At 39.9% G+C, this 25767-nt stretch overlaps 3 protein-coding genes across 3 annotated transcripts in view; 2 read left to right on the plus strand and 1 right to left on the minus strand.

Annotated features, from left to right (window-relative positions):
• Window positions 1–25767, plus strand: part of LOC119914154 (zinc finger and BTB domain-containing protein 7C) — a 203433-nt gene that overhangs the window by 162709 nt on the left and 14957 nt on the right. The gene's annotated exons all lie outside the window — the stretch shown is intronic.
• On the plus strand, window positions 661–13442 carry nop14 (NOP14 nucleolar protein homolog (yeast)). The gene is made up of 19 exons (XM_038733230.1): window positions 661–821; window positions 1465–1647; window positions 2499–2633; window positions 2949–3090; window positions 3488–3633; window positions 4321–4458; window positions 4576–4698; window positions 4843–4974; window positions 5745–6078; window positions 6184–6314; window positions 6435–6520; window positions 6618–6753; window positions 6989–7090; window positions 7392–7545; window positions 7648–7807; window positions 11950–12097; window positions 12196–12314; window positions 12455–12610; window positions 12703–13442. The coding sequence occupies exons 2-19, from the start codon at window positions 1465–1467 to the stop codon at window positions 12797–12799; spliced, it is 2622 nt and encodes an 873-aa protein (XP_038589158.1). The 5' UTR covers window positions 661–821; the 3' UTR covers window positions 12800–13442.
• On the minus strand, window positions 16480–25767 carry LOC119914161 (alpha-synuclein-like). The gene is made up of 6 exons (XM_038733241.1): window positions 25685–25767; window positions 25121–25279; window positions 24871–24900; window positions 23043–23185; window positions 17802–17873; window positions 16480–17276 (listed from the first exon to the last, which is right to left on the minus strand). The coding sequence occupies exons 2-6, from the start codon at window positions 25239–25241 to the stop codon at window positions 17259–17261; spliced, it is 384 nt and encodes a 127-aa protein (XP_038589169.1). The 5' UTR covers window positions 25242–25279; window positions 25685–25767; the 3' UTR covers window positions 16480–17258.

Here is a 25767-nt window from a genome sequence, read left to right on the forward strand (position 1 = left end):
CGGTTAAGTGAAGCGTGGTAACAACTAGGATCCCTCGACTCAAACTTTTTAAAATAATAATACATACAGTAGTTATGTCATTCTGAATCATGAGGCTGATAACGCGATTTTTAAACATCGATAATCACTTAGCTTAAGTTTAAAGATTCCATTTAAAGTGAACTTAGTAAATTTTATTTGTTGAAATTCTCTTTACATCCAGACAGCAATGAATAAATCAAAATGTAAAAAGGATGACTACCCCAGCTTTAAATTGGATGAATTGACAATTATTGAATTATACTCAGTCACATTTACAACCTTTTTTACTTGTGACTTGTTCAATCAAAGAGTGATTTCCCCTATTCAGACTTTTCCATTGAGCGTGCTTGGGGTATATAACACATGTGCCTGTCCAGCTTTTGACCAATATATACAATTTATGCAGACACTACAATGAAAACTATGTTTATTTGTATGCTAATTATGGAAAAAGACATTTGAACCAGTAATCATGTATTTGTGCTGGCGATTTTTTTAGTCTAATCTAAATTATAGCTGATCTTCCGTATAATCCGTGCTCTTGTTTTAAAGAATGAACTTCCAATTGTCAACGCTAGAGGCGTTGTAGGGAAACTCACACCAGAAGTAGCTCTTCTCAGCTTCTTTGTTTTAAACTTTGACCTCAGACTTTTGCACGTTGGGAATGGAAACATAGTGAAACAACGTGGATGGCAGACAATTAAATTGTTATTTATTAAATTCAGCGTTGGCAGAGCGTAAGTGCTCCACGGTTTCCGCTGCCTGGATTTAATAACTCGACTCTTTAACGCGGCTAAAAGGTAAACTCTGCCACTGAGTTATAATGTTAGGGTGTTTACAAACTGTTGACGGCTCGTAGTGAAGCTAGCTAGCTATAAAGTAGCTCCAATGTATGCCTTTTACCATATAATCGTCGTACTTATTACATTTGATACTTTTGCTTTGATAAGTACATTAAAGTCACACACATATGTAAGTGTTGCCCTTAGCATGTCCTAAAGCCCACTGTTAGCTAATGTTAGCAACAGCAACCTGGGACGAAACAAAACCTAACCAATCACCAGAAAAGAGATCGTTAGAACAAAGTATTAAATAAGAGTTTCAAGATGATCTGGCTCATTCAGTCTGACACATGGAGGTATTTTCCTCAGTTCATCGATTGTTTTTTGGGTCTGTAAAATATCAGGTAATGGTGAAAAATGTTGATCAGTGTTTCCCAAAGCAAAATATGACGACATCAAGAGTCTTATTTTGTCCACAGTCCAAAGATATTAATTTCACTGTCATAGAAGAGTAAAGAAACCAGAATACATCTACATTTAAGACGCTGAAACCAGAGAATTAATCTTAAAAAATTTCTCAAACCGATTAATCGATTATCGTCAGCTCTAGATGGAGGTAGCCTGAGGCTGTCAGTGATGTTAGCTCCTTATTCTGTTCCAGATGGGGAAGGTACCAAAGAAGAGGAGCCTTGCTGACAAAGTCCGCAAAACCAAGACCTCTATTGAGATAAAGAACAACCCGTTTGAGGTGAAAATCAACAGGAAAAAATTTGATGTTCTGGGGAGAAAAAGCAAGCATGACGTGGGTCTGCCTGGTGTGTCTCGATCCAAAGCCATTAATAAGGTAAGTGGAAATCTCATGTTGTTACTCCCCACCTATCTTTACAATTCTGCTACATTACGTTTCCTAAATCCTTAAATGGACTAACATCTTTTATCTCTTTACAGCCCTCCAACTAAATTTAAACCCTTATTTCATTTTTCTTTGCGAGCTTAGTGGATTTATAGACTACTTTATGTTCTCTTATAAGGTAATTTAAAATGATCATCATGAACATTTTAAACATTAGCTGCAGTAATATCTAATGATACATTTTAGACTTTTAATCAAAATGACTGCTCTTGACAGTATAGCGATGTTGGCCAGCGATGTCAGGCAGATCTGGGCGGTACAGCAGAATAAAGAAAAGGAGGGCAGACTGAATAAAACCTAAACTATTCTACCGTCTGATGAAACTAATAACAAAATCAAAGATAAACTCTTATACTGTAGCGCTGTATCTGGCAGCCATGTGTCACAGCCCATCATCCATTTAACACTCTGTGCTGTGAAGCCTGGCGCTCACAGTATCATGCTGGGAGAGATTTTGTGCGAGAGAGGCTGAGGATACTTTGTAACGACGGAGAGAAGCATCAACAGAACTTAGCACAAGTTAAATTGAGGATAAAAGTACAAGCTGCACCCTTGATTACATTTTACTTCTACATGATTGTGTATGAATGTATGTATCTGAGTTTTTTTCTGCTTATCAGATTATCGTTGAGGCAGCTGTGACTTAACTTGTGTTACACTCAAAAGGAACAAAATTGTAACTCTCTAATAAAGAGTCAATATTTGTGTAGCGTGTTGGAACTTTGTGTCTGTGTGTGTGCTTGGACAGAAACCATAAAGAATTCTCAATTTTTCATCTGTAGAGAAAAGAAACCCTCCTGAAGGAATACAAACAGAAGAACAAGTCCAACAAATTGATTGACAGACGCTTTGGAGAGTATGACACCAAGATGGCACCAGAAGACAAAATCCTACAGAGGTTCGCGATGGAGAGACAGGTCAGTGATGTAATAATTTGAATAATTTCCTGCCTCACATGGTCATGTTGGACAGGACGTCAGGTTCTGGCCTTTTGATAAAATAAACAAAGAATTCAGACAAAATTGATATTTTACAAGAATCATTTGTTGCTCCAAACTTCAAATGAGGCAGTAGTCTCACCAGTTCTGTCACTGGCTTCAGTATTAGTAGTAGTACAGAATGAAAAAAGCAAGTCAGACAGAGTTTCTTACTTTGGACTGCGGACGTAACAACTCCCTGAAAATTGGGAGCTAACAAATCTCACAGTGTGTAAACATTTTGTCATCTGTTAGCGTGTCCACGATAAGAAGGATGTGTACAACCTGAACGAGGAGGAGGAGCTGACCCATTATGGCCAGTCACTGGCTGAGATGGAGAAATTCAATGACCTTGTGAATAGCGATGATGAGTCAGAAGAGAAAGGTCTTTTGTCAGGTGAGCATTTCTTGTGTCCAAACACGAGATGTGGTGCTTTGAGCATGTTTCCTCTTAATGACATCATAACATACTGTCATTTTTCCCCCCTTCATCCTTTTATTGTCAATTCCTGAGCTATGGATGTTTATGAATAATCTTGTAAATATTTAGTATAAATTGCTCTTTCCTGGATTCTCCTTCAGTTAAACTTACAATGGTGTGTAGTAAGTATCTGTGTTTTTACTGAAATTTGTGTGTGTGTGTCCCAGCAATTAATGATTATGAGAAAACAAAAAAATATTTTTACATTATCAAAATGCAAAACCCATGAACGTGGTGGCTTTTTAGATAGGTTTGATGTTATAGACTACAGAGCTGGTACACAATAGTAACACTACTTCTCTTTCTTATCTAGCTGAGCTGACCGCCTCCCACTTTGGAGGAGGAGGGGGCCTCCTCAAAAAGAAAACGGGGGATCAGCAGGACCAGGAAGGAAACCAGAGGGCCAAGTCCAGACAGGAGCTCATTGAAGAGCTCATCCAGAAGTCCAAGCAGGAGAAGGTGAGCCAGTAACATAATCCTGCTGGGGTAGGTCCCACACTGACCTTTTCACCCTTTTAAACATAGATATATCCCCACAAGTGGATAAGACTTGTGATATCCAACATTTTATTGTTGTGAAAAACAAACAAAACCAACTATGAATCGCTCTTACTAAGACGTATTGTCTATGTAGCTAATGCATAATAAAGCTTATTCCTCTGTGCCGTAGACCACCATTGTTTTCCAGTAACTATTTAAAACACACCAATGAGCCACACTGTAGCACTGGCGGCCATTGTAGTTTATCTTGCGGTGTTTCCACATACACCGTCTTACTGCTATAAGTATTCACTAGTGCCCCCCAATACACAGCTAAAAATATTCCCCTGCAAATGCACCAATTACTCCTGTTTGAGTAACTTTAGCTAGAGACACCATCTACTTAATGAAATTATTTAGCATTGTTTTAAAAATTAAAATATTTATGATGTAAATGTATTAGTGACCCTTTTTTAAAGATATACATCCTCAGAAGCAAACAGTTAGGTCCACTACAAGGTTTATTGCTGAGTGCTGCAGACCGGCTGGGTCGAAAAATATTGCCTGCCTTCTTTAAGGATGTTTGTTGGAGTGATATTTTAGGGGAGATGCGTCTTGTCGTCCAGATGATTAACTTCTGAGTTTACTTTACTTTGACTTTTTCAGCGGGAACGACAGGTGCAGAAAGAGGAGGCACAGGAGCTGACTGAGAAGCTGGATCAAGAGTGGAAGAGCATCCAGGCTCTGATGGTGAAAAAGACACCCAAAGCTGAAAGTGCCGACAAACCGGAGGAGAGGCCCAAGGTAGGGTCGCACCAGTCGATGAGCAAAATGATTTTCCTCCACTGTGTGCTTTCATGAATCACTGACAGAGACTGATGTTTCTTCTCTCGCTCTCTCTGCTGCCTCTGTGCGTTCTAGCTGGAAGACTATGACATGATGGTCAGAGAGCTCGGCTTTGAGATGAAGGCTCAGCCCTCGGAGAAGATGAAAACCCCGGAGGAGCTCGCCCGAGAGGCGAGGGAGAAGCTGCAGAAACTAGAGGTATGTTCACAGTGCAAGGTAACATTTCTGTCTCAATGCAAACAACTTCTTGTCGTTACCACATACGATATTTCTATCTTAGTATTATAATATTTAGAATGCTCCATTTGATAGTAGATTTCTTGCACTCTGTGCTTTCTCCAGGCGGACCGTCTGAGGAGGATGATGGGAGTTGAAGTTGGAGACAGTGCACAGAGTCACATCCACATGTCTGCCGATGACCTCAACGATGGCTTCATTCTGGATAAGGAAGACAAGAAGACCCTGTCTTATCAGGTACTTTTTTGTTGATGTATACCGTAAAACTTCAATTAATAGCCGAGTCCCAAATAGCTGCCTACCCCATTTACTGGCCTGGTGTGGGAACACATTCTGACAAATAAACGTAGGTCCCTATTAAACGCCTGGTCTGGTTTTTATAGAAGTTCTATGGATGTATAAAACCTCTTAAACCCTGGGGGGGTGCCCGCTTTAGCTGCTGCTAAGCTGCTTAGATCGTGCATAAAAATATTAATGTTTAAACTTATGATTATATTTGTCAATATGAACATGCTACACATCGTTAGATCAGTTAGATTCTCCACAATGTAATCGTTCAGTTCATTTAACGGAAACAGTGAGCCAAAGTCTAATTCATATAGATTTACCGGTGTAACTGGCATGGTAGGAGAGAAAAAATTGCCGAATCCCGTTACCTTTGAAGCGCACGTTAAGTTCGATTGTGGCCGTTACTTTAGTCTGTAAAAGTCCACTGATCAAAAGAATCAAAACAGCTTTTCATAAAAGTAATCCAAGTTCTTAATCCTGTCATGTGAAGTTCATTGCTCTCTCTCTCTCTCTTCATACTGTTTGAAATAAATAAACTGTTTTCATAGTAGTTTCAGTTTTGTGCAGGAATTAAAGGCCTGTCCCATATGTACGGCATTGGATACCTGTCCCAATTATAGGCAGGGTCAATTCAGGGATTTTAGCAAATAAAAGCCCGGCTATTAATCAAAGTTTTACGGTATGTTAACACACAATGCGTTTAACTCGCATTCCTCCAGGATGGAAAATGGAACATTGGAGAGGAGTCTAAGGAAGATAAGGACGAAGACGAAGAAGAGGGAGAGGGAGAAAGCGGTGAGGAGGAGGAATCGGAGGCAGAGGAGGAAGATGAAGATGGAGAGGAAGAAGAGGGGGAGGAGGAAGAGGAGCAAGATGGCAGCAGTGAAGAAGAAGATGGTCACTCGGACCTGGAGTCTGAGCAAGAAAGCGAGGATGAGGAGGAAAAACAGGACGATAAAGAAACCGGTGCCAAACCGAACAAGAGTCTGAGCAAAGAGGAGGTGAAGGCCCAGCAGGAGGCTGCTAAAGCAGAGCTCCCATACACATTTACTGGTAAATACACACAGAAACAAATATGAAACAACCTTTGTGGGCCTTGTCATTAAAATCAAACTCTAATTTGACTACTTTTACTTTAATTATTTCTTTCTCTCGTAGCTCCAGAGAGCTACAGCGACCTGAAAGATTTGCTCCAAGGCCACACCCCCGACAACCAGCGCCTAATCGTGGCCAGGACTCAGAAATGCAACCATCCTAGTTTGGCTGTAGGCAATAAGCTCAAACTGCAGGTAAAGTATGGAGTAGGCAATATGTTTATGTTAATCAGTGTGGTACTTCTGTCTCTGTAGCCAGCTTTAGATTGTGTTTAGTGCTGTTTGAACTTACAGTGTTTTCTCTGTTTTTCTCAGAAACTGTTTGGTTATCTGTTGGAGTATGTTGGAGAACTGGCCACCAGGAGTCCACCTGAACTCACCACCATAGATAAGCTCATACCGTGAGTTCAAAAAGTGGCTTTCTTTCTCCGATTCCAGTATTTAGTCCTCGAAACTAAGGGCATCTGTTCATTCCTCTTCTTCTCTCTCTCTCTGTAGAGAGTTGTACACGTTGTGTCAGATGTTTCCGGAAGCAGCCTGTAAGGCCATGCAGAGCATCCTCGGAGACGCTGGTCACAGCATGGAGGAGGTGCTTGAGGTCAAAGGGCACATTGCTTTCCCAGCACTAGACATGGTATGGATTATTTGCTGCAAAAACTACATGTTGTCTGGGTTCAAGGTTTTAAATGTTACTTCACTCCGTCTGTGTACGTTGTTGGTCTACAGGTCAATTAACAGCCCTGTAACCATTTCAGCCTCAGCTTTACAATTTGCTTTGATTCACAATTACTCTTTATCAAGGGTGTAGGTTTGGTTTCAGACTGTGTATGACAAATACAGCAATAGTAGGTTTGTTTTTGTGTTTCAAGCTCATCTACCTGAAGGTGACAGCCCTGCTGTTTCCTACCTCAGACTTCAGACACCCAGTTACCACACCAGCGCTGCTTTACATCAGCCAGGCTCTCACCAAGGTACACACAGCTGTTTTTGTACTGCTAATGGGGTTTCACCATCTCTCATTCTGTTTGAATCCAGCCTTCATCCTCTCATTAGTCATCTGTTTTTTTGAGAGATTTTCTATATTTACACCTCAAACATGTTTAATTATGTATAGAATCTTTTCCGTATCACAACTGCAGGAAGTTAATCTGTCGTTTTATTTCCTTCCTGCTACCACAAAATCAGTGTCACTGGATGAATGGATGTTTGGTTGTTTTGCCATAATCACATCTGTGTGTGTGTGTTTTTGTCCATAATTCTTAACGTCCTTAGTGTCCAGTGAGATCATTACAAGACGTGACGTCAGGTTTGGTCCTGTGCTGTCTGGCAGCGGAGTACGTCTCTTTTTCACAGCGCTTCCTGCCTGAGCTGATTAACTTCCTGGCTGGAACACTACATCTGGCCGTGCAGGACAAGACCTCTCTAGGTAGTTGCACACTCACACATTTCCACAAGTCTACCATGCATAGATTGGTGTCAGCATTCGTAAGGTGAAACAGAGCAGCTAGACTTTGACGTTGTGTTGCAGGTTACACTGTAGTGCCGCCCTTTAGGCCTTCTGGGAAGTGCAGTGATCTGCTGGTGCTGTCGGTCTCCGAGTCCTGCAAGACCTGGAGCAAGAAAAGCCTTCCACTGTCTGCTACCCAACACTTTGAACTCAAAAATGACCTTGACCGAGATCACCATAGGTAGGTTGGCCAAAAATGTAACGGTTTGCAATTTGCTACTTCAACATGGGAACTGTCTTAAAACAAAGCTAGTTGGGTATATTGAGACTTTTCCTCTAAAAAAATCATTTTTCACATAATTCACTTTGGAAAACCCCCACTTCATTTGTCTCAGTTGAACTCATTGAAGGATCATCTATTCTATTGGAGAAACTGTCAGAAATATTTTGTTGACAACAGAATTGTTTTTTTGTTTTTTTTTAATTATGGTTTACCTGTTCACTGTTCCAAAAGTATTTCTAAATGTAAGCCAAACCCCTCCACAGGTGTCCTCAAACATACTGTGCATACCCTTTTGTATAAACATCTGACCCCCAGAAATGTGGCATTTAGAAACAACGGATCTCACAGTACCTTAATTGGCCATTCAGAATTGAGTGTGTAACAATGCCATGTAATAACAAGAGTGAACACTTGCCTGGAGACAATTATAGGCTCAGTAGGAAGAGAGGGAGGGAGATGAAGTGTGAGAAAACATTTTGTCTTCACAGACCAGAATAAGACCACCAAAAAATTAAATGGCAGTTGCTTTACAAATGGTTTTTATAAAAATGAGCATATCCCGCTGTGCTGATAATAATGAACGAATACGTAATGGGGAGGGTCTGCATTAATGGCCACCACTTTACGACTGTGAAAACCATACATGCGTACAGAAACATAAGCCATCATACTGCGTTTACCTGTACAGACTTTATGGGCTCAGATCTGATACATCCACTCATGTGATTCTGATGAGTCGCCAGCGTGGTTTCACACAGCAGCTGGTGTGTGGGCACAAAGCAAAGCTTGCAAACAGGCTTCAGCAGACCATGTTTGTGAGAATATACATTTTTATTCGTATTTGACTAAAATTAATACTCATAACATGCCATAAAACACTCGGATGCTGTTATGTTGGAGATAAATTAATTTCATTTAATGTATATGCTATATTTGTAAAGAAATATAATTCTGCATATGAGTCATCAGAATCATTAAGCATTGTCTTTTTTTTGTCTGTATATCATTAACCAAAAGCATACACTAGTTTATTCAATGTATTCATGTGAAAGCAGCAGCAGTTATACAGTATTTTAACCCATAATGTCTCAGACTGACTCATCTTTAAAATCCCTTCCATGGAGGTCCGATGTAGTCCAGTCTCCTCCACACTGTTATGAACAACAGCGCTGCTCGTGACTCCTCACACCTGGGTGGCCAATCATATTCTAATTTCTGTGTTCCTTCAGGCCTTACTATGACGCATGCACACCAGAAGCAGCTGTGTGTGTGTGCAGAGTGTAGTAGCTGTGGTGTTACTGCCATGGTGATCCAGTGAGTGTACATGGCGTGAAAGTGAAAGTGTACCGGAGGGATTGGCACAACATTTTGGACATACATTCACTGTGCCCAGATGATATGTTGGCTTACTGACTTTGATCATCCCTTGGTTTTCTCTTAACGCCACCATGAGGTTGACATTTGCGGTCTTGAGTAAAATGGTTCGACAACTACTGGATGGATTTTCCATGAAATGTAAATGCATGCTCCCCTGAGGACTCATTGTTGTCTCTGGTGATCCTCTAACTTTTCAGCTAACACCATTAAATTATTATAGCATTAATTATAATTTCTCCAATCCTTAATACCTGCAGAAGTAATGACATCACCATGAGGCTCAGCTGTATTTAGCGTTTAATGCTAATTAGCACATGTAGGTGTCCTAACATGGTAAACTAAGATGCTGATGATGGCAAAAATTCTGCCTACATAGCATTGTAATTGTGAGCAGGTTAGCATGCTGACGTTAGTATTTAGTTCGAAGCACAGCTGCGCCTAGGTACAGTCTCACACAGGAGCTATCATGGCTGTAGACGCCGAGCTGCTCACTTCATTGTTATTGTGTTTTTTCTTGAGACATAATTGAATCCATTTCTACACAAAGATGGAGAGAATTCATTCTCCCAACATCTGTTTTTCTTAGGAGACATTTACAGGACATCTTTCTGCTTCTGCTGAAATAGGCAGATACACAAAATAAATACATTAATAATAATAATACATTTTATTTAAGGCGCCTTTCTCGGCACTCAAGGACACCGTACAGGGATGCATGCAAGACATTTAAAAGCAGCAAAACTAAGAACATTAAAACACGCTAAAATCAGAAAAGTTACATCAAAAGAGGTAGGCAGTTTTAAACAGATGTGTTTTGAGTTGCGATTTAAAATGGGAGAATGAATCGATGTTTCTAAGTTGGGGTGGTAAAGAGTTCCAGAGACGGGGGGGTGCGGCATATTGGCTGAATGTTTTGCTCCCCATTGTGGTGAGATGAGCAGGGGGGACAGACAGGTGTATGGAAGAAGAGGATCTAAGGGAGCCGGTGGAAGTTGGACCCTGCAGGAGATCAGACAAATACGGAGGGGCAAGGTTGTGGATGGCCTTGAATGTTAACAGAAGGACTTTGAATTGGATACGGGACAGGACCGGGAGCCAGTGAAGCTGTTGGAGAACAGGAGTGATGTGGTGGATGGAGGGTGTTCGAGTTATGATGCGGGCAGCTGAATTCTGGACCAGTTGAAGTTTATGAAGGTATTTGTGAGGGAGGCCGAAAAGGAGAGACTGTGAACAAGAATGGAAGTAGGCAGACCGGGTAATGTTATTGATGTGGGACTGAAAAGATAAAGTGGGGGGAGGGTGAAACTGAGGAATTGTCAATAGTAAGAGAAAAGCTGTTGGTTTTGGCTAAAGTGGATTTAGTTCCATTGAGGAAGACCTCGGTTTTATCACTGTTTAATTTGAGAAAATTATTGGTAAACCAGGTTTTTATTTCCGAGATACAGTCAGTGAGGGAGGTGGGGGGGAGAGAGGACGATGGTTTGGTCGAGAGGTTAGAGCTGGGTGTCATCAACATAACAGTGGAATTGAATATTAAATTTGCGGAAGATATTGCCCAGGGGAAGGAGATAAATGATGAAAAGTAAGGGCCCCAGGACAGAGCCCACAGGGGCACACCTGAAGTGACAGGGGAGAGACAGGATTTAAAAGACTTAAGTTGAATGAACTGAGTGCGGCCAGAAAGATAACGTGTGAACCAGTCTAACGGAGTGTGAGTGATGCCGATAGAAGGTAACCTGTTGAGGAGAACAGAGTGACAGATGGTATCAAAGGCTGCACTCAGGTCGAGGAGGATGAGAATGGTAAGTAGTCCAGAATCAGCTGCCACAAGGTCATTGGTGATTTTGATAAGTGCTGTTTCAGTGCTATGAAGTGGACGGAAGCCAGACTGGAACTGTTCATACGGGTTATTGTGAGATAGATGGAGTTGAGGGGCAACTGTTTTTTCAAGAATTTTGGAAATGAATGGTAAATTGGATATAGGACAGAAGTTATTGAAGTTAGAGGGGTCGGCAACAGTTTTTTTCAAAATCGGTGTAATGTAGTAGTAATGTAGTTTTGAATGATGTAGGGACAGTTCCAGTGGTGTGAGAGAGAAGTGGATGATAGCATAGATGAGGGGAACCAGGGAGGGAAGGCAGGCTTTTACAAGTTGTGTGGGAATGGGATCAAGTTGACAGGTGGAAGGCTTGGATTTCCTGATGAGTTCTGTAATTTCTGAGGTAGTGGGGAGCTGGAAGGAGGAGAATGGATGTGTGAATGTGTGAGAGTCGGTTGAGATACTGAGGTGAGGAGTAGATCCAAGGTGCTGGTGGATGTTTTAAATTTTTTCAGTGAGAAATGACATGATAGAGTTGCGGAAGGATGTTGTGTACAGGTGAGGGGGGAGAAAGTCACATTAGACATTTGTTCTTTTTATAGGGTTTACATTCATGCCCCACATAAACGAACATATACTTACATGCATGCTCACCTTTACATACACACATCTCTACATTGTGTTCAGCGAGGTATTTTTTAAATTTGGGCAGAAAGGATGACACTCCTGCCAAACGGCCCACCGAAGTATGGTGAAGACTAGATTGAGGGGGTGGTAGATGTGGTGTTACGGTGAGTGCTATGGGTGTGATGCCTGTGTAGTTGAGGTCAGCTGTAGGGAGGCTGAGGACCATTAGCAAAAATAAAAATGAGATGTTCATCCAATTTTATGTTTTTCTCCGTAGGTTGATGTGTCTGTCCACTTGCCTGGACGTAGTGAAGCGGTGCTGCCTGCTCTACAAAGACCTTGTGTCCTTCACATACATCTTCCAGCCAATCAGAACGCTGCTTTCCAAACATCTTTCGGCCCAGACATTACCAGAGTGTTTACAGGTTGGTGCCAAGGGGCGGGGTTTAGATGATACAGCGAGGTCTCTCTCTCTTTTTCTCTCTGAAAGTTTTCTTTATTACTTTTTGTCGTCTTGTTGCAGGAGCTTCACACTGAGATCCTGGAGACCATCAGCAGGGCTCCTGTGACTCACAGTCGGCTGGTTTTAGAGAAGAAGAAGCCTGTTCCTCTGAAGCTGCTCACACCCAAGATTGTTGAAGTGTAAGTGGTAATCTAGTGAATACAGAAATGTGTTTTTATTGATGTTGAAATAAATGTCCCCATCCAGAAGCGGCGATAAAGCATGCAGAGTTGCTGGGATCTCTTTTTAATAACTCATTTGCTTCTTTAATATTTGTCAGGTTGGACTATGGAAAGAAGCGCGGCAGCAGCAGAGAGGAGAGAGAGAAGGAGCGATTGAAGCACAAGTACAAGAAGGAGTTCAAGGGCGCTCTGAGGGAGATCAGGAAGGACTCGCGCTTCCTGGCCAGAGAGAAGCTCAACGAGGTCATGAACAGGTGTGGATAACTCACAGTGTCAAACCATAATGTCTCAGAGAAATGCTTCTGTTAGTAAAAGCCTCTAACTATTTACGCGTTCTGTGTTTCAGAGATGCAGAGAGAAAGAGGAAAGTGAAGGAGCTCTTTGGCAGTTTGGCCTCTCAGGAGGGAGAGTGGAAGGCTCTGAAGAGGAGGAAGAGGAAGTGAAATACAGAATCTCAGTCTTCATCGCTTCTCTCCGTCATCTGTTCCCTGTCAAATGGACATCTCACATCCAGCTGTGGATAACAAACCTGAATAAGGTTGACATTTGTGGAACTGGGAACTGTTTTGTACTTTATTTTTTTTTAATCGTGAGATAAGATTAAGTCAACGTCCTTGTCGCAACACACATTTTATACAGTTTGAGCTGTCACAAATGCACACCAAGTTGTCAAACATTCTGATGTAGGCGTTTGATGTGACACTCGGATACTGTTGTTGGAAGTGTCAGTCAACGCAGCAGTGAATATTTGGTTTGCCCCCCCCCTCCACACACACACACACACACACACACACACACACACAATCCATCAGTGTGATGTGCTTCAATACAAGAAAAAAAAAATCACAGTATCTTTCTGTTCTCTTATTTTGCACATTATTTTACAGTCAAGCCCAGCAAAGGAAGGTCTGGGTTATTGCCACCATGAAATAATTTCAAAGTCAAGTGCTTTGGTAGAAAAGGGCTTGGTCATGCAAAGCCTGTGACTTTTACACAGTGGAATCAAACATTCTGTGCACATTCACAAATTAAACAGTAATTTTACATGACTGTCAGTTCTCTAACATAAAACGTTTGGATTGTTCAGTGGGCGTCTTTAGTTTTATTTCATAAATGAGAAGTAAACCACAGCCACACAGTTGTTGAAGGATAGCAGGGATGTGTGAGGAAAGAAGGGATGATGTGGATACATTTTGAGCTGTATGAAACCAGAAAAAGAATGCCAGTTGACCCTTCTCTAAGACCACTTCCTAGAGAAGGGTCAACTCTGACATTTTTCCACCTTCTTGTTTGCATGCTGCCAATTATCTCTGAGTGTCCACGCCAATTGCAAAGAAGACACCCCCATCAGTTCTCTCCCTTGAAGACTACATACACATATTGAATTATAACTGGATCGTGATAGTCTTCCAGAGAATTATAGCATTATAATAGTCATTAATGGACATTAGCGCTTGAGTGCTATCCAAGTGAAAGTGATCAAAGCATGTATGGCTGTTATTTTCCACTCACCCCAAAAGTGATAGAGCAGATGATATTATAAAACAAACGCATCATGTGCTGAGTTTCCAGTGCAACTTAAAGTTACAGGCCGTTAACGCAGTGTATTGAAGTGATTTATGTGATGCAGAGGAAATACAATTAGTGTACATTTCAGTAAAGGTGAAATGCCACGTTAGTGTTGGTGTGATGGGCCAATTCCTGGACACCAAAACTATTAATTCTTCCAAAAAGATGTTGCTTTCTCCACATAAATAGGTCCTCATGGGGCTGGCCAAAATATAAAGTCTGAGTCATGAAATAAGCAAAAATACGAAACATAAACGTCAAGTTGTTGTCACAGTACCTGCCTCCGCATGGAGCTGTGATGAATAATAACAACAAGGAGTCATCGGCTACTTAAAGAGTCTGCGGGGAGGTCCCAGGAAATAGCAGTTGACAGGTATGGACAATAACAAGTGATGGTGCATACAAGTATAGGCCTCTGCAGGATTCATTAGTGAGAAACGGAAGTGAAATTTTGAGAATTAACAAATGACTCTGTTTTCTTGGGATTACTGATCTTGATGTAAACAGTGAAAAAGTGATGTACACGTATTTTTAAATGTAGTTAAAGATGAACTGCAGCTGTAGATGGACGCGTCAAGCGCTAACATGCTTTATTATAATAACAAACTGGTGTTACAGGAAGGATTATTGCTTCCTTTAAACCAAATGTCAAATAAACATGCTTTCCTCTGATGAAAGTGTACCAAAAATAACAGTACGTCTCATTAATCCTGAAATGACTAAATCCTTAAAACAGCAACCTGTCAGTGGTGCTTAGGCACATGTTGTCCTCTGTTGTCCCCCAGAGATTGTTTCACAACTAGCCAACACATGCTTTAACGTACACACAAACACAGGCTACCACACACGTCATTGCTGCTGGATGTTTTTTCTCGTGAGGGATAAGATGTCTTGACATGAGTTCAGGCGTTGCAATAATTTATTTGTATTTACAGGGTAAATTGCTTGCAATGTTAAACACATAAGATTAATCCAAATCAAAACATGCCATTTTAAAATGGGAATTCTTGGAAATCAGTTTGAACTTTAATGGAAGGGATGTGTTGAGGTCAACTGTAGATTGACTTATCCATAAATATTAAGACATTTCAATACACAGTGTGAAAAATTATTGTACAATGTAAAGTTTTGTATTGAAATGAAGATATTCAAACTTTTTACAAATTATTGAAAAGTAATGTTTATGCATTATATACTACGACTGTATACGACGCTGAAGCTCACACTGGTGTCACCTGACTGTGGGTGTATTATCAAAAGTGTCAACTTTCAATTTTAACATTAAAATACACACAGCATGTGAAATAAACAACATGTAAATTCATCATGGGTAATCTGATTTATGATAATTATGTGTACACATGAAGAGGGTCATGTTTTCAAGCAAAAAAAATACAACAGATAGATGAAACTAACAGAACTGCCTCTCAAATTTGATTGTGGGATCCACTCTCCCTCTCTATCGAGCTCACTAACCCCTAAACACCGATCAAACCCATGAAATGTTTACATAATAAAATGTTTCTGCGGCCTTTATTAAAATGAAATAATTAAATCTATTGTTTTAAATCAATGAAAAGGCTCATAATTTTTGATCATATTACTCTACCATCGAAGAGCATGATGTTGTCCTTTAAGAAGAAGCTTTACTGCACAATATTCATTTGCTTGAGGCAAAAGATAGAAAGACACATTTTAGGAGTATGTATAGATTAAAACATGCCTTTAATACGGCGGCCTCTGAGGACATAACACATACAAAAGCAACAAACAAACATTCAGGAAATGCACTCTAAATCCAAAAATGCTTCAGATTGTAAAACATATGCAAAAGTCAAAATGCAAACATATAGAGAAATGTAACAAATACTAAAACACATACCTACAGTTTATGAAGTATTATTGGAGTTTTCTCCTTGTGTTTTTTCTTTTGCAGCGATTTCTTTTTTAGCACCGCATTTCCGTATGTGATTATTGCTTTTGCATGTGAATTGTCCTTAGGGGCCAACCATCGTGGTAAACCATCAATTGTGCTTCTTCACAGATTCATGCACATACTTGTATTTTTTCCAACATGTTATTTTAATTAAGGTTGTTAGATAGTCATATTTATCTTGCCCCATGTGGCTCTCCATCCTGAAAGGATGTTCCCACCCCGAGAGGCAACATTATGCCCTCTTTTCATTTGAGTCACGTGAAACATGTCATTCGATGTTACATGTGAAAATGAAAATATTTATACATGGGAGAGTGTGAGGATCCAAAGGAGTTTCTGCAGTAGAAGGTAACAGGCAACGTTATCATATACCAAAGTGTATGTTTGCCTATTTCTGTGGTGTGGATGCAAATTTTTTATATTCTTATTTAGTCAGAAAATAGCTTATTTAGGAAAGCTTTATCTATGATACTGATTATCTGATCTCTGCATCCCATTCATATCCTCAGATAAATAATCACAGGGACTCACTTATATTTATCTGGACTCTAGAAAAAAAAACATTAGTGACCCCACACAGCAACATACAGATAAGTGAACCAAACTTCAGCAGCAGCACACTTTTTGCTTATTTTATTCAACACTTAACTCCATATCAAGTCATATCACAGCGGTTAAGCTGAGTAGTTTTACATGCTCTTGGTTTTTCAAAAGTCCATTCAATATGAGATATATTCGTTACAGCAGTGATAACTTAAAAAATACAGTATGAATGCACAAATAGCTCAGCACTTTATAGTCCACCGCAAAAAACAGTGACAGTATACAGACAAAAATAGAGAATATCATTATGCTTCCATTTCAAACAGATCACTGTAAATTCTTCATTTATATAGAGACACTTAGGTGCTTGAAGTGGTCAATTGTAGTAAATTTCCATGTTTGAGTTACTGACATTGCCACACAGTTAGACAGAAAACATACACAAACACACACAAACACACACAAACACACACACACACACACACACACACACACGCAGGGAGTCACTGTAAATGACAGCTGGTCGAGCACGGCACACACCTGAGGTCCCTTTCAGGACCTGTGTGTAAAAGGCACACGCATTCATATACACACGCCACACACACACACGCGCACGTACACACACAAACAACAATTCTCTTTCTTTTACAACATTTACACATTTACAGCGGTACAGACATACATAACACCACAAACAGAAACACACACACACACACACACACACACACACATAGACACACACAGACGTTGGGCACAGACTCCATAAAGGACCAAAAACGAGGCACAACTGGACTTGGCAGAGCGACATGGAATATTTAGGTCATTGATTTTTGATTGCGAAGCTCCCGTTCAGTTTAGTCATCGGTGTCCTCCTGAGAGAGAAGAGGAAATGAATTTACTGTCCTGTATGTAAATGTACCTTAGATGCAACATCAGCATATGGCATAATGAAATCATATATCAGGGACTCTACACACCAGTTGGGGTAATGTTACAGCACCCGTTAAGATTTATGTCAAGTATTGCTTGGTTTTTGTTTTTCAGTTTTAGAATATTATTAAACAGGTTTGGGAGACAATCCAAACTTAAATGTTGCCTGTGTAATGTCAGCTTTAAGGATGGAAAACATCCACAAATGCCATAAAATACACAAACCTTTAAATGAAATATTTTAATATTATTTAAAGATTAGTGTTAATGTCTTAAGGTCCATAAACTGCTTCCAAGCATCACCTTAAGAAGCAATGGTGTAATTTGTTCACTCTCACTATGGGTTTTGAATTTAAGGCTCTTCAGCCGTTTATCTATCCATCAGCTGTTCCTTCTTTAACTCTGAAATGCAGCTTCACATTATTCAATCTAGGTTTTATGTCGACCAGTTGCAAGTAGAGTCTCACCTCTGTAGCATCGGCAGGGTCAGTATCAACCGGTGACTCTGCCACGTTCTGTACTGCTGAGGCTTCATCACCCTGGAGAAAGACAAAATATAATAAATAGTATGATCCACTTTGATGTATGCATGATCTTGCAGGAGTTACTGTATGCTTAATGTATAAATAGAGAATGCAAGAAAGAAGGAGGGCCGTTGAATGCAGAGAAGTGAAAAAATTCAATATGTGTACAAATACCGGCAAATACAGGAATGAAGAACCCTAAAAGGCAGCTGCTACCTTGGTCTGGTGCCATTAAGTGCCAATATTTTGATCATATAAAATTCATTCACTTTTTCTTTCACTCTTCTCCATTCTTCTTTTTGCTATTACAGACGCAGACGCAATTTCAAACTAAACTAGGTTTAATGTGTCATCTATAGGCATGATCTTTATTCTCTCAATGGTCTCTCAATGACATGAAAAGACCAACAAAAAAGAAGAGAAACTTCTGCACACTAGTCTTCACAGTTTATTTAATTGCATTACATTTATTTGGCAGGCGCTTTTGCCCAACACACTAAGAAATAGTACATGTTTGTACTTAAAAGGGTACAAATGCTTGTCGCTGGGGGAGGTACCCTTTGTTTTAGATCGCATTGTACCCTTTCTGTAAGTCAAAAGGTGCACTTTTGGCCTTTTAAATATCAATATTGTACGTTTGATGGAACGTTCTTCAAAAGTGTACCAGTAAGTACAGAACTATTCTTGGCTCGTACCTCCATTTCCAAATGTAATGGTGACTTACAATAAGTAAGACATCATGTGATTGTTTCGAAATACACAGATATTTCACACTTAGGCTTGCATTCTGTTTGCCTCGTATACCTGAGGAAAGTCTATGACTGAAAGCTTGTGAATGTATTTAAATAGACTCTAGAGGGCAATAGTTCCTCTTGTTTTTAGTACCACTTGTAATTGCCCTTCCAACACCTTGCACATAGCTTTGTTTATGTTCAAGTGACAAGGCCCTCAAGCGGCAGTAGGAGTCATTCCTAATGTTTGCGGGGAGCAAATGAGAAAATAGTGTGATATTGTTATAAAGTCCACAGAGGGAGGAAAGAGGTTGTGGTAGTTGGGTCAAGCAAACATAAAACTTTATGTGTGACCAAACAAAACCAAACCTTGTTCATACCTGTGTTAGATCAGAAAATGGTCTTACTTCTGCAGCTGTGGTTTGTAACAGTTTTGGAAGACACTGATAAATTACATTGTCCCACTAATACACCTCTATGTGTCTGAAGCAAAAAAATTATTTTGTCTTTTAAATGAGGCATGTAGCGCGGGGGTGGGGGCAGGTCTGTCTAGCTGAAAAGGTGCCTTGATTATACCGTACCATTGAACTGACCTTCCTTAATGGGGAGCATTCACAGTGCACTGACATGTGCATGTGTATGTGGCGCGCTCACCGGCGGCTGACATAACCTTAAACCAGATTTTGCACCTTCTTCGCCTGCTGTTGCATTTAACACCACCCATCAAGCTTCCATCTGTTCACCCAGATGAGCTGGTGAAACGTGAAACTCGTGTAAACCCACACACAAACACACATTCAGACTTCAGTTTGCCAATAAACACTGCCTTGTCTTTTTACTGTGATCAGATTAAACTTTGGCCAAAAGTTAAAGATTTGTTCACTTTTGAGGACAAATCAAACCTGAAATATCTGTGTAAACCATAATCTTCTGAAGAAAATCTTTGAGTAATACCTCACCTACAATCTCCGTATTGTTTCATTGCAGCATTCAAGCAGAAATCGCTTCCCAATCGCTCCCTGTGAAATGCAGCATCCTTTTAGTGCATGTTGCTAAAAAGATCTGAGCAATAAGACGTGTTTGTTGAGACCATTTTCTATTTCCTGTCCTGTATCCTCCTCAGCTCCCCCCACCACTCTGCCTGCTCTTCTCATTGTCATTTCCCTCTCCTTCTACCTTTCAGGCTTTTGTGTGTCCTGATGAGTCACCAGCAGCTGATGAATTGATGAAACAACTATGAGGAGATTAATCAGACTCAGTATCCCACCACCCTCTGTTTGCTGGTGTGTGTGTGTGTGTGTGTGTGTGTGTGTGTGTGTGTGTGTGTGTGTGTGTGTGTGTGTCCGACGCAGGAGACAATCTTTGATGGGCTCTCTCAACCTGGCATGAATTTTTAAATGAAATCAATATTAATGATGTTAAATGGCTGTGCCGCCTGGGAATGATGGTTAAATGAGGACAATCTGCTGCCGTCTGCATGTCAATCTCTCACTGGAAATACCAGCATTTTATTTTTTTTATTTTTAATCTCTGTGTCTCTGTTTATTCCGCTGTCAGTCAGTCCACAATCTCTCCATCAGTCAGTCCACTCTGCGTCTGTTTGTCCATCTGTTTGTCTGTTCTTCCTGCCAGTTTGGCTTGTCAACATTCCTCATAATGAGGCTGATCACATTCCAGGTGGAGCTCCATCAGTGTTTTATCCCCCTGGGTGAATACCATGATTAGCTATCTAGCTGCCTTAATAACACAACTGCCACCGAAGATTAAAGGACAGTTGGATGTTTGTGTGAAATACCACAAGCATCTTTTAATAATGAAATCAAATACATGGGATGAAAGTAGTGGATTTTAAAAAGATGACTGCCTCATTAAAAGAACTGCTAAAAACATTTTGTTTAGGTGTCAGTTGTTGCCACTGGGAGAAAAAAAATTATTTGGTATCTTATCTTTTTATGGGGTACTTTTCATTAATTGCGGCCAATTAAAGCATAGCTGAAGAAATGTGTGTGCATGTGTGCCTGTGCTGTTTATCTCTTAGTGTCTAAATTGTTATGGATTCCCCTGTGTTTCCTCGCTAATTAAGGGACAGGAGATTGAGCATCACAACAAACATTCAACAAAGTGTTTGCATTGCTCAGGGAAATATTTGATTTGGTTTATAATTTTCTGCCACTCACAGCATTGTTTAACATGTAATGAGGAATGAGGGTAATTACAGGCAAATGAAGTCCTCCTTTCAGAATTACATCCAATTCAACACATTATTAATCCAGAAATAAACCATGAAGTGTAACTGCGATGGTATGACAACAAAAGAATAACAGTTTATCAGTGTTTAAAAAAAGCAGAGCATGAACAGGAGGGCCATCTGTTCCTCTTGTAAAGTTTGTCTTCTTTGAAGAAAGAGTTTCTGCTCTAAACTGGTTTAAAAGTGAAAATGTAAAGATTTACACTGGGGATCTTGTGCACATTGTAAATAAAGGTGTCCTACAAAAAAAACTTTTACATTCAGTGTTTCTCACCAAAACCCACTGTATCACTGTGTGCAAGTAACGCGTTGAATGCCCTATATCATGAAATTTAAAAAAAATGTTTTAAATGTGCACTGTTTTGACCATGTTTACTTTTAGCACCAGTTGTTAATCAGTATATTAGTGCAAAACGATCGACAAGAGTGTGTATTACGCCACCTGTGTCCCACAGCATGTGCAGGAGAAACAAAGAAAACAGGGACCCTCTTGTGAAAACACTGCTCCATAGCCTTTAAAGTGATTTTTGTATGTACAGTCAAAAAGAAAATTCAAGAAATACCAAGAAGAGAGACGAACTTCCCCCACTGCACATTATTTGAGCTTTTAATTGTATTTACTTGTGTTCAATGTTCAGTTATATTGAATGTAAATTAGAGAAATTATTATTATTATTATTATTATTATTATTATTATTAATTTGATTAGTTGTTTTTGTTGGTCTAAAAGTGGTCAAATTTACCCGCACAAAAAGAACATGTGAAATTCATGAATTCATGTCAAAAACCACATGTACAAATGATGACTTGTGAAATGCTGTTTCACATGAAAAAACCCCCCCAATTTATCAAGGAAACAATGTTGCATATGTGGTAAGCTATTACATGTGAAGAATGTTTTCACATGTGAAATATCTCCAGCACAGGTGCCTATATCATGTATAAAAATGAACCACATGCGCCAATATCTAAACAATTGGTGCTCCACATCGTTTTTTTGACTGATAAAAAGTGAATATTTTGTAAGGCTCTATACAATATTAAATTAAAAAATAATGTATTCATCCTAATCTGTGACCTGTGCGATTTTTTAAAGAGTAGAATGTAACTCCCCTTATATTTGCTAAAGCCTTGAAAGACTTGACCTCACTGTCTAATAGTAGCTATGGCCCTGGCTGTATCTGCAAAAATCTTCATGAGCAGCTATCAAAACTTTTGCTAGAGAGAAGGACAAGATAAAATAGAAAGATACAGGTGATAAAAAAATATAGAATAAAAGAACTCAGTGAAAACGGAAAAGAAAATCATTTTTCATATTTGACTTGTGTCGCAGCAGTCAATTTTCTACAGTAAACCGCCTTTCCCTCCTCCTCTGCCTCCTTTGGACAAACGATGGCCAGACTGACTGATGAACAATACAGGAAAGCTAACAATATGTAACGGCTTTCATTTCCGAGAACAAAGACACACAGCAGATATGAGTAGTGATGACAAACGACTCAAGGTCAGGAGGCCATTTTGACACAGTGAAGAGTTATAGCTGGCAGCCACTGTCATGAAATGGAGGGATGTGCTGTGCTGCAAACTACCATTTCTACAGGTGGGTGTAACAGTATAGCAATATGTTTGTGGAGAAGTACAAGCATTCATCATTCAAACAAGCATTAAAGTGGAACATAAATTTGAATTATTCTAACTTTTTATGTAAGGAAACTTTAAGCTATAATAATATTCCAGATATTATGTTTGTTTTTCCAACAAAACCTCTGGGTGGGCATTCCTACTGGCGTTGGTTGACTGATATGCTAGGAAGCCATAGACAGATGACGACTTGTCTCCGCTTCCTCCCACATCAGGTAAGATACATTTGTGCGTGGAACATAGCTAAGTTACCTGGCTAGTAGCAAGCAAGCAATGAACATTAGCTAGCCTGACAGCGTTAACATGTTGGTGATGTATATATTGTGCAAGACCAGAGATGTAGTTCATTTAATGGTTTTCACACAAAATTAGAGACGAGGGACTTTGCTCTCTATTCACACCCACTGGAGAACACACTGTAGGAGGCGCTATCATCAGCAGAAAAATAAATGGTTAGAACTTAGATTTCTTCATTTTGGTATACAAGTCAAAACACCATTGATTTACTATTTGTATTTCTTTAAAAAATTGAGTTGAAATTTAAATAAAAAGTGTCTTTCTTACTTGTTTGGCTGGATCCTTCTTGACCAATCCAGTGGCAGCGGCAATATTGCCCGCACCCTCCACAGTTTTATGGGCCACAGCCGTGACCCCGGTTACCATGGCTCCACCCATATGAGACACTCCAGACACAGTTTTACCTGCAACTGTAAGGACAAAAGACGAAGAGACGAGGAGGTCATGTGAGGAGGGTGTATATCTCTACAGCATCTCAATACCTGAGAGGATTAACATGTAGAAAAATACATAAACACACTGGATTACAAAGTTGCCACGGGTGAATATAATTTGATTAGAGCTGCCCTTTAGTGACTGGCCTCCAGTTGTCAGTGATAGATGTTGACAGGAAAAAGAAATGACTACTGCCTATTACTTTTATGTGTTGTTTTATGTGTAGGATTTTACTTAGTTTGACCTGATGAAGGTGACAATGGAGCAATCATAAGGTCACCTAAATCCAATAATTAGCTTTCAACATGGTGGTCAAATGAACATATGCATGAAGGTAAGAATTGTCAGATGTTATTACTACAGTAATTAAACCAACTGATTTATCACTGCTTGTTTCTACTGCCACACAACCCTTATTAAATGCATTGAATTGTAGATAGATATTTGTTAAGTTCATTTGTAAGAGAAAGATTGTGATATTTCTTCTTTCAAAAGTTACACAGTCTTATTATAGCATTTTTGCTTGAATAGGCTATACGATATTGTGGTAGTTTGAATGTGTCCCTGCCTGCATTACTGTACATGCAGAGTTGGGTAAAATAACTATTAAATGCTCTACTGCTTCACCTGATTCGCCCTATAGAATTATTTAAAGCAGGATCATCACCTGTCATTTGGCCAAATGTCCTCAGTCTTCACTGAGTGTCTCACCACCATATACCTGAACAATGCATTTTTGTGCAATTTTGCATCTTCTGAACTGTTTTGGAGAGGTATGTTGGAAATACATTTTTAAAATTCAGTGAGGCCTCCTTCTTAAATTAATGCTACAAATGTCAGTAAATAGACAGACTATAACAAATGCATCTGCAGGTCCATTTACAACAACTGCTCAACTGAGGGTCGCTCATTGCTGAACCATGATGTGGGTCCCAACATGTGGATCAGGGCCTCACCAAATAATGTTCATTTTTATCCTCCTCTTGTTGAACTGGTCACAACTGGTACATATACAATCAGTGACATGGGACCACAGTTACTTGGCTTTAAGGGCCAACAAGCCAAAAAGGTAGGGAACCAATGCTATGCACCATATGGTGATGGAGTCCAAGAGTGTAACACATACTTACTCATAACTAAGCTGCACTTTGCTATAGGGTATCAACTCTGCCTATGTGGACCTCCGGAAAGCAGATTATCAGATCATAGGTCTAATGTAGGCCGCTTGGGCCCTCATTTAGTGGCTTTCATAAGACATTCTGTGACCATGCATTACTGTTATACTCTTGCAAACACTCACTTTCCTTGCAGCTATAGGATGCAACATTATTTCCCTGGATGCCTATATAGCAGGAAGTCTCCCCAGGCTTCTCTGCTTGTTATATATGAGAAATGGCAACGCTTGGCCCATGGGGAGATAGGCAGGTTCTGTTGAGTACAGCGGTGAAATATGACACTAACTCACCTGCAGAGTTACAGTACATCTCTCTTACAAACCACCTGAGGATTCAGTGTGATGACCCCTTTTTGCTTTTATAGATCTACCTGTGTAAAATGTTTTGCTTTGGTGTTAATGAAGGGATATACAATATTGATATTTTTCAGTCACACAAGAAAATGGCACAGATGCATTTAAGCCTGAATTAATATGTGGTGTTACCTGTTGTGACTCCATCCTTTGTTTTGGTACCTGAAAGGAGGTGCAGGGGAAGGTTAGTCAAAGATATGAATATATAGGCTATAGTAGCCCACAAATGATTATCATGCCCTCATTCATTATTGAATAGTCTGAGTTGTGTAGCCTAATTATTATCATTGTTATAATTATTATAATGAAGCGTCGTTTGAAAGCTCTCTGTCCCATTTTTCTAGTAACATGATCATCAATCAAATTAATTCCCAGCACCCACCGACATACATAACCCCATCTTTCGTCATCTCAGCTGCTCCAGTCACTCCCTGCTTGGTTTTCTCCGCCGCTGCCACGACCCCATCCTTGGCTTTAGAGAAACCCTTCATTAACGCGTCCATGGCTGCTTGATTGGCTCCGAAATTACACGCACACACAGCTGTCAGGATGTCAAAACAGGCGCAATTAGAAGGGATCGAAGCGCACGGTATTAAATCGTGTGACAAGACACGAAAAACAAACGATGCCACCGCCCTGATTTTCTCTCGGACAGGTTTGTCAAGCCAATATCACCGTCTGAAATATGTGTGCAGTTGAGCCTATAAGCAAATGCTCTGAGGATACTGAAAACCCCACCTGTAGGAATTGGTTACAGCCCAAGTGAGAAACCATGAATGGATTTAGGCTACTATTAATCTGAATAAAAACAAAAGGAAATCTGTTATAATGCAATGCGATAGTGAAATAAAAATAAAGCTGCAGCTCATATTCAAAAATGCAGGATTTTAAATGTATTTTTCAGAAAGAAGAGAACCACAAATACAAGAGCTGTGTGTTCACGCACCTGTTCGCTTCAACTTCCTTCAAGGCGAGAATGTGATGAGTCTTCCGGGATGACACAGAGAGAGAGAGACAGATTCCCCCAAA

The sequence above is a fragment of the Micropterus salmoides genome, unplaced genomic scaffold (assembly GCF_014851395.1).
Source record: "Micropterus salmoides isolate LMB-PRFRI ecotype aquatic unplaced genomic scaffold, ASM1485139v1 Ms_hic_scaffold_20, whole genome shotgun sequence".
Lineage (NCBI taxonomy): Eukaryota > Metazoa > Chordata > Actinopteri > Centrarchiformes > Centrarchidae > Micropterus > Micropterus salmoides.

Bases quoted from the DNA above. Each gene is read 5' to 3' on its own strand.
- nop14 (XM_038733230.1), top strand. From the start codon at position 1,465: ATGGGGAAGGTACCAAAGAAGAGGAGCCTTGCTGACAAAGTCCGCAAA. The intron at 1,648-2,498 runs GTAAGTGGAAAT...TTTCATCTGTAG, and splicing joins GATCCAAAGCCATTAATAAG to AGAAAAGAAACCCTCCTGAA. The intron at 4,699-4,842 runs GTATGTTCACAG...TGCTTTCTCCAG, and splicing joins AGAAGCTGCAGAAACTAGAG to GCGGACCGTCTGAGGAGGAT.
- LOC119914161 (XM_038733241.1), bottom strand. From the start codon at position 25,241: ATGGACGCGTTAATGAAGGGTTTCTCTAAAGCCAAGGATGGGGTCGTG. The intron at 24,901-25,120 runs GTGGGTGCTGGG...ACCTCCTTTCAG, and splicing joins AGATGGGGTTATGTATGTCG to GTACCAAAACAAAGGATGGA. The intron at 23,186-24,870 runs GTAACACCACAT...TTGTCCTTACAG, and splicing joins AAAGGATGGAGTCACAACAG to TTGCAGGTAAAACTGTGTCT.